The sequence below is a fragment of the Microtus pennsylvanicus genome, chromosome 1 (assembly GCF_037038515.1).
Source record: "Microtus pennsylvanicus isolate mMicPen1 chromosome 1, mMicPen1.hap1, whole genome shotgun sequence".
Lineage (NCBI taxonomy): Eukaryota > Metazoa > Chordata > Mammalia > Rodentia > Cricetidae > Microtus > Microtus pennsylvanicus.
The window spans coordinates 166,550,633-166,563,936 of NC_134579.1; the positions used below are offsets into that span (position 1 = coordinate 166,550,633).

A 13,304-nucleotide genomic window follows, 5' to 3' on the forward strand; every position below is an offset into this window, starting at 1 on the left:
GATTTCCATTACATTTAAAATCAAATTTCTCCCATGACCTGGACTGTGGCTCCATCTGCCCGTGGTCCTGGGCTCTTTCCACTGCCACCACTCTGCATCCTTCCTGTTCTGGTTTTGCTCAGCTTGTTTGCCCTTAAGGCCTCTGCAGTTCTCAGTTCTGCCTGGGCAGGGCCTAGGCCTCTGGGGTCTGTGGACCACATCCGTCATATCCTTACAGTTGGCTTGTTAGCTTCCGGCCTTTTCCCTAACTGCCCAATCCCTGCCTCTGTCTCCTCCTATCACTGGCATATTCTACACTGAATTTACATCTTCTGAAAATACCTTTCCCTCATGAATACACACACACACATATACACACACACGTACACATACATATACACACACGTACACAGAGGCACACACAGACATACATAGATGCACACACATAGACATGCACACAGACACACACATACACATAGACACACATGGATTCACAGAGATACACACAGACACACATACACACAGACACACATACACACACAATTTCTTACTAAATTACACAACTCTAGCAGCCAGCTTCTTGTTAGTCTTTTATCTCCAGTAAAGGACACAGAAAGTTCTTGAATGAATTCTTCCTTTTCAATTATTAAAGTCATATGTGTTAATTTTGGAAAGTATAAAGTATCTCACAAATAAACCATGACCTCACCTGCAGATAGAGCCACTTGTTCATGGTTAGGCAAACACGATTGTTCTGCTTTTATTATGCATGTGATTTATAATCTGCTCTTGCCCTTTGAGACGATGTGAATAACCTTGGTGGCGTTAACTACTCTTCTGCAGTGTGATTGTTTAGTAACTGCTTTATCCTTTGTAAGTGTTAAAATTTAGTTAGTGTGCACCAGAGATCTTCCTGAGCAAATGTCTTTGAACAGCGTTGTTTCCTTGTCTCCTGACTTCACTTATGTAGGATGTAAAAGGCTATTTCCTGGGTCAGAAGGTAGACATGTCTTTCATGGCCATAATGTACTAGTCTCATCAGTGTGACAAAATACGTCACCTAAATCAAAAGGAGGAGGACTGGTTTTAGTCCACATTTTTGTAGAGTTTGTCCATCATTGGCCTTGTGTACTTGGGCTGAGTGTCACTGTGGCAGGCCCTGAATTGCTGAAGGAGATTTCCCACCTAAGCAGAGAGGAGTGCAGGGAGAGGCCAGGCAGGACAGTTCCCAAGGACACGCGCCCCCAACCCCTGCCCAGAGACCTCCTCCAGCCACAAAGGCCCACCTCCTGTTTTCACCACCACTAGTAATGCCCCAGTCCCTAGAAGACACTCACAGACACACTGATATGCTTCGCTGATCCAGGAGCCTCTGGGGACGGTCAAGCCAGTGATCAAGGCTGCCTATGGCACAGGCACAGTTGCAGATTCCTTCCGAAAAGATTAATTAGCTAATGTGCCTTTCTACAAAGTCTGAGAGCACTCGGCTGAAAGCCTTTAGTAGACATGGGTTCGTCAGCGCTTTTCTGATAAATAGCAGAGTTGGGCTTTTGCACGTCCGTTGGTTCAGCGTTGTTTGTGCTTGTGTCTTCTGGGTGTTGATCTGTGTCATTCTTACATCTCAGTCGTATTTGCCTCATTAAATGGTACCAGGTGGGAATCGAATTCCATTCTTCCTTCTCCCAACAGTTGGAAAGTATTATTTATTGAGCAGTAGTTCCTTCTTTTGCTGATAAGACATCACCACAAACTTAGTATTATTATTATAACAAATAATTTAGTTCCACAATGTTTTAGACAATTAAAAATATTATATTCAGTCCGGTGCTATTTCCATATAATTAGTAATAGAACTGGTTAGTATAATTGCTGAAATAGCATTTGAAGGATTTCTAGGGATTTCTGGTTTTTACGCCTAATTGAGAATACAAGCAGGCTTCCATTGCCCACATGCTAGCTGCACTGCAGGGGACCAGCCTCTGTTGAGCACTCGATCATACCCAAAGTGCTGCCATCTTGCAGGAAAAGACTAGTTTATTTTGTAGTTGAAAGTGTTCAGCTAGGCCAGGCATGGTGGCTCATGCCCTTAATCCCAGCACTTGGGAGACGGAGGCAGACAGATCTCTGAGGTTGAGGCCAGCCTGGTCTATAGAACTAGTTCTAGGATAGCCAAGACTACACAGAAAAACTCTGTCTCAAAAACCAATGGGATGGGGAGGAGGCTTGGGCTGGAGAAATGGCTCAGTGGCTAAGAACTCTTCAGAGTTCAATTCCAGCACCCAGATGGCACTGTACAACCATCTATAGCTGTATCCCAGATGGCATTGTACAACCATCTATAGCTGTAGCCCAGATAGCACTGTACAACCATCTATAGCTGTAGCCCAGATAGCACTGTACAACTGTCTATAGCTGTATCCCAGATGGCAGTGTACAACTGTCTATAGCTGTAGCCCAGATAGCACTGTACAACTGTCTATAGCTGTAGCCCAGATAGCACTGTACAACCATCTATAGCTGTAGCCCAGATGTTAGTGTACAACCGTCTATAGCTGTAGCCCAGATAGCACTGTACAACCATCTATAGCTGTAGCCCAGATAGCACTGTACAACTGTCTATAGCTGTAGCCCAGATAGCACTGTACAACCATCTATAGCTGTATCCCAGATGGCATTGTACAACCATCTATAGCTGTAGCCCAGATAGCACTGTACAACCGTCTATAGCTGTAGCCCAGATAGCACTGTAAAACCATCTATAGCTGTAGCCCAGATAGCACTGTACAACTGTCTATAGCTGTATCCCAGATGGCAGTGTACAACTGTCTATAGCTGTAGCCCAGATAGCACTGTACAACTGTCTATAGCTGTAGCCCAGATAGCACTGTACAACTGTCTATAGCTGTAGCCCAGATAGCACTGTACAACCATCTATAGCTGTAGCCCAGATAGCACTGTACAACTGTCTATAGCTGTATCCCAGATGGCAGTGTACAACCATCTATAGCTGTATCCCAGATAGCACTGTAACTGTCTATAGCTATAGCCCAGATAGCACTGTACAACCATCTATAGCTGTAGCCCAGATAGCACTGTACAACCGTCCATAGCTGTAGCCCAGATAGCACTGTACAACTGTCTATAGCTGTATCCCAGATGGCAGTGTACAACCATCTATAGCTGTAGCCCAGATAGCACTGTACAACTGTCTATAGCTGTAGCCCAGATAGCACTGTACAACCATCTATAGCTGTAGCCCAGATAGCACTGTACAACTGTCTATAGCTGTAGCCCAGATAGCACTGTACAACCGTCTATAGCTGTATCCCAGATGGCAGTGTACAATGTCTATACCTATATCCCGATGGCAGTGTACAACCGTCTGTAGCTGTAGCCCAGATGTTAGTGTACAACTGTCTGTAGCTGTCTCCCAGATGGTAGTGTACAACCGTCTATAGCTGTAGCCCAGATGTTAGTGTACAACCGTCTATAGCTGTAGCCCAGATAGCATTGTACAACCGTCTATAGCTGTAGCCCAGATAGCACTGTACAACCGTCTATAGCTGTAGCCCAGATAGCACTGTACAACCGTCTATAGCTGTATCCCAGATGGCAGTGTACAATGTCTATACCTATATCCCGATGGCAGTGTACAACCGTCTGTAGCTGTAGCCCAGATGTTAGTGTACAACTATGTGTAGCTGTCTCCCAGATGGTAGTGTACAACCGTCTATAGCTGTAGCCCAGATGTTAGTGTACAACCGTCTATAGCTGTAGCCCAGATAGCATTGTACAACCGTCTATAGCTGTAGCCCAGATAGCACTGTACAACCGTCTATAGCTGTAGCCCAGATAGCACTGTACAACCTTCTATAGCTGTATCCCAGATGGCAGTGTACAATGTCTATACCTATATCCCGATGGCAGTGTACAACCGTCTGTAGCTATAGCCCAGATGTTAGTGTACAACTGTCTGTAGCTGTCTCCCAGATGGTAGTGTACAACCGTCTATAGCTGTAGCCCAGATGTTAGTGTACAACCCTCTATAGCTGTAGCCCAGATGGCACTGTACAACCGTCTATAGCTGTAGCCCAGATGTTAGTGTACAACCGTCTGTAGCTATAGCCCAGATGGTAGTGTACAACCGTCTATAGCTATAGCCCAGATGGCACTGTACAACCGTCTATAGCTGTAGCCCAGTCGGCAGTGTACAACCATCTGTAGCTGTAGTCTCATGGGATCTGATGCCCTCCTCTGATTTGCAGGTGTGAAAACAAAACATCCACAAACATAAAGTAAATATGTGTTAAAAAAAAGAAGTATCCAACCAATATTCAGGCTTTTTAGGGTGGCCTTCTAGCCCAAGCTTAGGGGACTGTGCCACCATAGAGAGACTTCCTGTTGTACCAGCAGCAGTGGCTTCAATAACTCTTTCTCTGTGTTTGCCATGCTTGTTAAAATTTTAAGGAAGATGCTGTTATATTTAAAAGGTGAAAGAAATTCTTTGAAAGCATGGCTGAAAATGGAAAGTTGCTTCAGATAGTAGTGAGATATTCTGGAGTACTGTATGAAATGAGTTATCAAGTGACCTCAAGTGTCTTCAAGAAGCATAGAGGATAATTTACTCTGAGAGCAGGATGTTTACTTTGGTGCTGTGTAAAGAGATAAAAATTGGGGTTGTGATGTCTCTGTCATCTACTATGCATTTTCTCTCAGCCAGTAGAAGAAAAGGCCCAAAGATACTCAGCATATAAGCACATTCCTTTTATTTATTACATTTAGCCTGAAAGGCAAGTGCTGTTTTAATAGAATGCTTCCTGTCAAAATACTAATAATAGGCATACATATCTGATATTTCATTTGCTTTTGCTAAAATGTCAAAATAACCCAGTAATAATTTCAGATGTACGCGTTTGCTGTAGCTGCGGGAAGCAAACACATTTGATGTTATCAGTCCCATAGCAGGCGTTTCTCCTGTGCGTCCCTCTTCATCCTCCACTCTTTCAGAAGGAGGTCGTTCTGTCTGTGAAACACTTGAGCATCGAGGCCTCTGAGACAAGAGTGGGAAGAAGGAACTGAGGGGGAGTGACGGAGGGAGCCAGGGAGGAGAACGTGTAGGCTGGGGAAGGTGGACACCATGAACGCTTCAAGTGTGATTGTTTGCCACAAAACATAACGAGGAAAGGGACACAGGGCATGTGGCAGTCAGGTTGTCAGGTGATGGCAGGTGGGGGAGGACAGTGTTGGGGTGGTCGAAGAGTTAGGACGAGGATGCTCTTCATGTGCCCTCACTGTCTTCATTGTCACCGCAAAGGCCAGCTTTCCAGCTGAGGGGCAGAAATGCTATGAACAGTGTCTCTGTTGATGAAGGGGTCAAAGCAGAACTCTGCGGCTGACTTGGTCAAGGTCAGCAGCAGAATTTCTATAGGAACTGGGTCATTCTGTCTTTAGAACAAAGTATGGTGTTTACTTGAGACAAGATAACAAATGCTGATTATAGGTTTTTGTTTTAAAAATAAAGCCACTCTAAATGTTGTGACTTTTAAGCTAACATTCAAGAAAGGTTCTATGTCCCCTCTCCCCTGTTCATGAGAGGCATCGGGCAAGAAGGAAGCATCATTCACAAGCAAGGTTTTCCTCCTCAGAACATGGATGTCTCTGTCTCTCTCTGTCTCTGTCTCTGTCTCTGTCTCTGTCTCTCTCTCTCTCTCTCTCTCTCTCTCTGTGTGTGTGTGTGTGTGTGTGTGTGTGTAAAGTATATAAATGCATCTTCAGAGATCTGGTCTGTAAAACTACAATTGGGTCCCTATTTTCTGGGACAATGTCCTCCTGGGTTGACTGCCTCAATAATGGGTTTCTGAAATACATATTTTTGCTTTTTAGATGCGGATAGACAAGATTCCATCAACCTCTTCCTGGGCGTTTTCCACCCCACAGAAGGGAAACCTCATCTCTGGGAGCTCCCCACAGACTTCTACCTGCACCACAAAAACACCATGAGCCTTTTACCAACGAGAAGGAGGTATCTGCTCCCCCAGCCTACCGTGTGAACTCAGACTTGCTGCTGCTTTGAATAACTGTTGTGGGAGATGGGCATACAGGGTCCAGCAAGGGGTCTTAGCGTGTGTGCTGTGGCTCTGGGCTTGGTGGTTTCCAGGTGAATTTTCAGGACTCTGTCATGGGTTGTGGTGCAGATCCCCTAAAGCAAGCCAGCAACTTCATTCTTGAATGTTTCCCATAACTCAGAAAGAAATCCAAGCCTCAGGGAGTCAGTCTTGGAGTTTGCAAGCTACAACTGAGCTTGTTAAATCAAAGTGGCAGTTATCAGCTGGTGCTAGTCTTCTGACCTCAAGAGCTCCGAGTCCAAACAGGAATCTGAGTGCTGGTTCCAGTAGCACATGACCTCTTCCGACAGTTTGGCCTCCGGAAGCCGTTCCCCAGCGCAGGCGTCTGGGATCAGTGAATTAGTAAGAATACTCTCAGAAGAGCTAGTCATGGAGGCGCATGCCTTTAATCTTAGCCCAAGGGTGGCCGAGGTGGTGGGATTGCTGTAAGCCTGAGGCCAGCTTGGCCTCCATCGTGAGATGTGTGTCAGCCTTTTAGCTCATAAGATCCTCCTGAAAAGAAATGAGCAGTTTCCCTGAAGCAGGGGAACTTAATATGGTGTCGCACAATGTGAGCTTGCAAGCTGTGTAAATTTGAGTTGGAATAGCTGCAGGCGTGTGGCCGCAGACACCCCTCGGAGCCTCATTTTTCTCATGTGCAAGATGCAAATGGCTGCGTGCCCGCCTCACAGAGTCGCCCTTAGCACTTAGCTACGGGGTTCTTTAGTGTTTTAAGTAAGGATCCTGTGCTGATATGATCAGTTGTGCCTCTTGAGCAGTGTATGGGAAGTTGAAGCATGGCTCGTTTCCTCTCAAAGCGCGCGCTGACATCAGACTCTCCCAGTCAGGGTGATATGGCAGAGCTGACTTATCAATACTCTGAGTTACTCACGCCACAGACAATCAATCATAAGCTGCGTGTTGCTGAAAGTCTCAGGGTTTATAGGTTTCTCACCAGCTCATATTGGAATAAATGCCCTTTTTCTCTATAAATGAAGCTCTGTAAGTTTTAAAATTGTAGCTATTGTTTATCACATGTGTGTAAACCCTAGTATTTCACTTTGCTGTACTTGACTAGAGGTCAATGTGTTGATTTTCTGAAATGTTACCTTGCCCAGTACCGAAGCTTTTAAGATGCAACTTGGAATCGACCAACGTGCCAGCTCCTACTGCAGAAACTATCTATTCATTCCCAAGTATATCGCTGCTGCCTTATCTTGGGTTACATAACTGAAGCGGATAGCTTTGGGGTTCTATGTGTGGGAACAAAACGAAGCTGGTGTTACACCCCCGTTTCCTCAAATAGGAAGCTGGGGTGCAGGAAGAGTGTGTCTTGACTGAGATCATTCAGCTACTTAGATGAGTCAGCAAGAGCAGTTCTGAGCCCCACAGTTCTATCGAGGGGTTCACTCCATACTCTACCGTACTTGTTTTTCCTTCAATACCAGAGCCTGTTTGATATAAACCATCAGTTGATGTTCCTCGTAAACCGAGCTTGTTACGCTGAGTGGATTTCAGTGTTTGGTTGGGGATTTTTTAGTATCACCAGCTGTGTAGGTTATTCTGATGACTGTTAAATCAGGGTCCTTTCCTACAGAAATCAACGGTTAAACCAGAAGCAACAACAGACAAGAGTGTGGGACTCAGGCTAGCTCACTTGGCACTGAGTTCGAGTTTCTGGGAATAGGCACTGGGACCCCTTCCTGGCCCTGGGACCTTGTTTTCTCATCAGTGGGAAGGAGATGGCGCCGGATCTCGGGTCATTTAATGGCGTAGGTGAAAAGCACAGTCTTGGAGCAACAGGGCCCTGGTTCACCTCCTGTTCGTTGACACCCCAGCCACCTTTTACAAAGTCAGACAACTGGTCTAATTCTGCTTTCTTATCAAGAGAACTATGCTTCCCTGGGGACCAGCTGAGATCATTGATAGCACTCAGTGAGTCCCGTAGGTGTTAATGCTGTTGTTTTCTAAGGAAACACCCTGTAGATTTCAGCATTCCTTAAAATCATAAGGATCCCCATAACATCTGGAAACTTGGGCACTGTTTCTTCCTTTGTGTAATGTCATAGCGATCAACACTTGGTCATATATTCACCTGCATTTTCAGGCTTGGTGGCTGTCGTGTATCTACACTGTTTACCCGTGCTGTCATGTGTTTACTGATAATGGGGGAGGGCGGGGCACAAAACCCACTCTACCAAGGATTCAGGTGGTTTTCCAGTAACTGCTTCTGCGCTGCTACCCCGAATGCCACGTGTGCTGAAGTGCTCAGACCACTCACTGAACCTTCGCTCGGAGCCTGGTTAATATGTCATATATTACCCCAGATGCCAATGACACGCTTATAGTGTCCCAGCCTGGTTTTAGATATCACACATCAATTATTTCATTGATTTTTTTGAGTTGATTTTCTGGCCCTGCTCAGTCTGGTTTGTGAGTTTCCTATCTACCCGGAGAGTCGCCATCTACCCTGTGTTTAGTCAGCCTAGGTCTGAGCCCAGAGTGCACCTCCGCCCTCTGCGAGGAGGTGGTGGTTGTTACCCAGCTGCTCTCAGCTTGGCCTGAGATCTGCTTCACTGGAATCTTCTGTGCTGACCCCTCAGCCCACCAAGCGCTTTGAAAGATGATTCCCTCATCAACTCGAGAGTCCTAAATGTTTAAAGATAAATTCATACATTCAAAATCTCTTCCTCAGATTTAATAGCCCCTGATGCTCCATCTGTTCCTCGGGGACTCCAGTGTCCGTGGCACTCTCCCTGTGTGTAGTCAGTTGATGTTAAAGTCCGTCCTAAGCTTGCGGCCATGCCTTTAGGAGGGGTCAGAGGTTGGCCTGGTTTTGGCCAGTGATTGTGAGACCACGGGGACCACCCCTTAGTGTCTGCATCCTCTGCTTGTCCTCAGGTGTAAGGCTGCCGTAGCTGTGACAGTGTTCTCTGAGATCCTGATCTCTTGGAACCACCACATCCCTCGCCATGTGAATACCATTCTGGTCATGCTAGTGCACACTTTGTCTCCACAAGAGAGAAAACATTGTTCAGTATATCTTTTATTAATTAAATGCTCCTATAGTATTAAGAAGTATATAAAATACTTCTTCAGATCTAATCAGCTTTCCATCTTGATCTCAGTCTAGGTCTTGGATGAGAAATGCCTGGTTGAACCTGTGGGGTGCCATCTGCTCATTTCCTCCACGTCACACCGCCTGGCACTTTGTGGTTGGGATCTTCAAGCGGTCGTGGGTCTTAAGGATGCTGTTGCCCTGTCCGTGTGTCTGTCTTGTTCAGTGATTTTGACTGCTTTCTTCATGTTCACCTATCTTGTTCTAAAGAACTCTCGAGGTAGCTTAGAGAATTAAAAGTGGTTCATCTTAAATTCTCTTTAAGCTAAGTAGTCCAGTGGAATTCAGCTCTCAATTCTAGGGACTGAGAAGAAGAGAGAGATTTATGGGGTGCCGCACACAAAGGAATAAATTCCCAGCATCCAGTCACTTGTCTGGTGATGCTCCGCCCTGTGCGGTGCTCTCTCCCCTCCAGCAAGCGCCCGTGGTGGCAGAGGTGATGGAAGGCATAAGATGGTCCTTGTCCTCTCTCTCGTCCTCTGTCTCAGCTCATCCTCTCCACGGCATGTCTGTTTCAGGGGCTTTCTTTCTGAGACCCACTCAGAATAACACTTTTCAAAAATATTTTTAACTCACTTTATATTTCTTAGAGAAATGTAGTCTAATAATATCGTGTAAAAACTTACAGCCTAGGCCCGAATCACCTATACAACAGTATCTCTTAATTCTAGTAATCCGTCTGTCTTAGTTAACTTTTCTGTTGCCGTAAAGAGACATCATGACCAGGGCAACTTATAAAAGAAAAGAAAGCATTTAATTGGGGGCATGCTCACAGTTTCAGAGGGCGAGTCTGCTGTTATCATGGTGGGGGGATGGCAGCACGCAGGCAGGAAAAGCAGTGGAGAAGCAGCGGAGAGCTTACATCTGGTCCTCAGGCAGGGGACAGAGGGCTGGGGGTCTGGCATGGGCTTTTGCAACCTCAAAGCCCACTTCCAGTGATACACCTACTCTAACAAGAACCCCCCCAAAACAGTTCCACCAACTTGGAACCAAACATTCAAATATATGAGCCTCTAGGAACCATTCTTATTCAAAGCACCTTGTCTGTAAGTACGTTCCAAGTTAAAGCTCGTTCTTTAGACAATGTTTGCTGCTTTTCCCTAAGCAAGCCAATTGTAAGCAACATAGTTTTAGTGAGTTCCTCATATATGAGTTGATATCTTCTCTGCTTTCTTCCTTTGCCTGAGTTGGGTCATCAGAGAATAAAAAATACACACACTCTGCCTCATGTCCATGTGTCCCCATGCACCCCACTATTCTAATAGTTGGGCCCTGTCTTTCTCTGCCTACAAGAGAAAATGAAATTAGCGTGAATGTGGCTTATTTGTATATGCAAATGTATCTTGTTAGGTTACTCATAACCTATCTCTATGGAAAACTTGAACCTGACTTTGCTGGTGTTACTGCCACCTTTGCTGACATGTGGTTGTCGGGAGCTGTCTTCCTCTTACTTTGGGGCATCAAGAATGCATTTAGCGTGCTGGCTTCAGCAGCACATGCATTGAAATTGTAACGATATAGAGAAGAATGCATGCAGCCATCTCCAGTGGAGTAAGATTCGCATCTCACCTGCACCAGAGATAATCCTCTGCTTGGGCTGCACACACTCCTACATTGTGTAGTTGTTTCCAGTGTAGTAATTTAAATGTTTCGGGCAGTGTCTGATACAGTATAGGTGATGGAAACCCACTGAACAATTAAATCAACCCTCTGTAAGTGGCAGACTCTTCCCAGGTCTTTTCATGATGCCAGGCCTGCTGTTAAAAAAGCAGCTCGGAAACGTCCTGCAGGGTCACCGGGTGGCACGTCAAAACTTGGGGACCCCGGGCCAGTCTTCCTGTCAAAACTCGGGGACCCCGGGCCAGTCTTCCTGTCAAAACTCGGGGACCCCGGGCCAGTTTTCCTGTCAAAACTCGGGGACCCCGGGCCATCTTCCTGTCAAAACTTGGGGACCCTGGGCCAGTCTTCCTGTCAAAACTCGGGGACCCCGGGCCAGTCTTCTGGCTCAGGATTTGATTTGTAGGAAGGCCGAAGGATACCTGTGCACAGTGAATTGGGACAAAAGTCCTGATTAGACCCCGGGAAGGCTTTTCCTCTCAGCACTGCTCACACCCTGGGTCCCCAGGCTCCCTGCAAAGGTTCCTCTCCTTTCCAGGGTGGGTTCTGTTTACCCATCTCTAGGAGACATCCTGCCAGTGACATTTGGATGCTCCTTCATTTTTTTTCATAATTAGGAATACTCATGATTATAATTTAGCATTTTATCTCTTAAAACCCGCTGTATTAAATTTTCTTTGCAGTGTTTTGAGCCAAAGGCTGTGTTTTTAACTATTTGAAATTGACTTCCCTTACATTCGTATGTATTAGGTCTCTGTCTAGCGTTCACAAATTTTGGCACAGCTCTTTCTCCTGGAATCTCTATTTCATTAGAACTCGATTTACAATTAAATTCCTGGTTGAGAGAGAAGGGGTTTCAGGATTTGTCCCGATTCTCTGCATATATCAGAGATGAATCTCCCGGCGGAAGCCCAGACAGTTGATGTTCTCGGCCCTGGCTCTGACCTCTGCACATAAGTGGTCCCTGTTTCAGCTAGAACAGACGGAGCTCATGGAGTGCCCCAAGGGAGCTTGTTCTTTAGGACTGTTCCGTTTGCTCCTTATGATTCCAGTGATCTCCTTTATCAGCTGTGCACACATATCCCATAGCACAGTAGAAAGTAACCTTAGCTTCCAGATAACTAGACTTGGGTCACGGTCTCGCTGTTTACCAGGTGACATAGTACCCAGAGGAATAACCTTGAGTCTGCATAGTCTCTACAAATCTGCTTTTTCAGCTAAGACTAAGCATTTCAAGTCTCTGGCGATGGACATGTAGCGGTGAAGGGTATGAGGAGCAGTTTAGCGCACGCAGACCTACCATGCCAAAAGTCAACGTTTACATCTGGTCCCTCTTGTCCCTTTCACCTTGGTAGCTACACTTACTGGTGGACCCCGGAGGTGATAAAGCATTTGCCGCTGCCTTACGATGAAGGTGAGTACCTGCTTCTCTCTTAGATTCGCTACCACATGTTTTGGAGCTATGCCTAGATAGGGTTAAGGCATTAGCCTTTGATATGGTATCTTATGGAAAGAAGTGCGGTCATCATCATGTTGCTGTTTCTTAGGGGACCATGACATCTCTTGGTGTCTTATAGGAAGAGAGGGTTATACTTCTGAGTAGGCCATGCCTCCCTGTATTGTGAATTAGAGTTGTTAGATAGGCTGTACAAACATTTGGTTGGTGTGGAAATTCTTTTTAAATTAGGAATGATTATATTTCCTTTTTTAATATAAATTACTGCTTTTGCATTTTTTTAAAAGATTGATTTATATTTTATGTATGTAGTGTTCCTCCTGCATGTATGCCTGCAGGCCAGAAGAGGGCACCAGATCTCATTATAGATAGTGGTGAGCCAACAGGTGCTTGCTGGGAATTGAACTCAAAACCTCTGGAAGAGCAGCCAGTGCTCTTAACCTCTGAGCCGCCTCACCAGCCCCCTGATTATATTTCATATTAATTTTTATTATGTCTTAGATGAAGAGGAAGTAAGCCTAAATTAAATATTTTTTCTATAGTTAAGTGGTGAAAAAGGTAGGTGTGTGTGTGTGTGTGTGTATGTATGTATTTTCTAATCACATTTAAACTAAATTTTATTAATTATATGAAAGAATATATTAAAATGTACTATACATTAGAATGATGTTTCCAAATTTAAACAGTTCTCCAGCTTTAGATATCGTTTAGTCCTGACTGTATGATTATATTAGTGATTAATTATCTCAACCTTGGGCAGCCAGTTTTGCATTTGCAAAAGTATAGTAGAGGAGGATTCTATTTAAGCCATGGTTCTGCAGCTGAATTTTGAGTGGGGAAGTTCAGAACCGGTTACCAAAAATTTCTAAGTTGTTACTAAATTATTAATTCATTTCCTAAGTATATGCAACTTGAAGCCCTGTACAAAATCATTAATACTATTGCTGAGGTGGGTTGGTTAGGAGAAAGGAAAGCGCTTTATTTACTTTATTTTCTTGTGGGCATGTATGTATGTTGAGTGTGTGTACCA

General features: G+C 45.0%; 1 protein-coding gene across 2 annotated transcripts in view; it reads left to right on the forward strand.

Moving 5' to 3' along the window:
- Fig4 (FIG4 phosphoinositide 5-phosphatase) overlaps positions 1-13,304 on the forward strand; it is a 114,592-nt gene that overhangs the window by 57,479 nt on the left and 43,809 nt on the right. For both annotated transcript variants that reach the window (XM_075944939.1, XM_075944948.1), the window contains exons 16-17: positions 5,863-6,001; positions 12,174-12,232. In XM_075944939.1, coding sequence (XP_075801054.1) covers positions 5,863-6,001; positions 12,174-12,232 — 198 coding nt within the window. The remainder of the gene's footprint in view (positions 1-5,862; positions 6,002-12,173; positions 12,233-13,304) is intronic.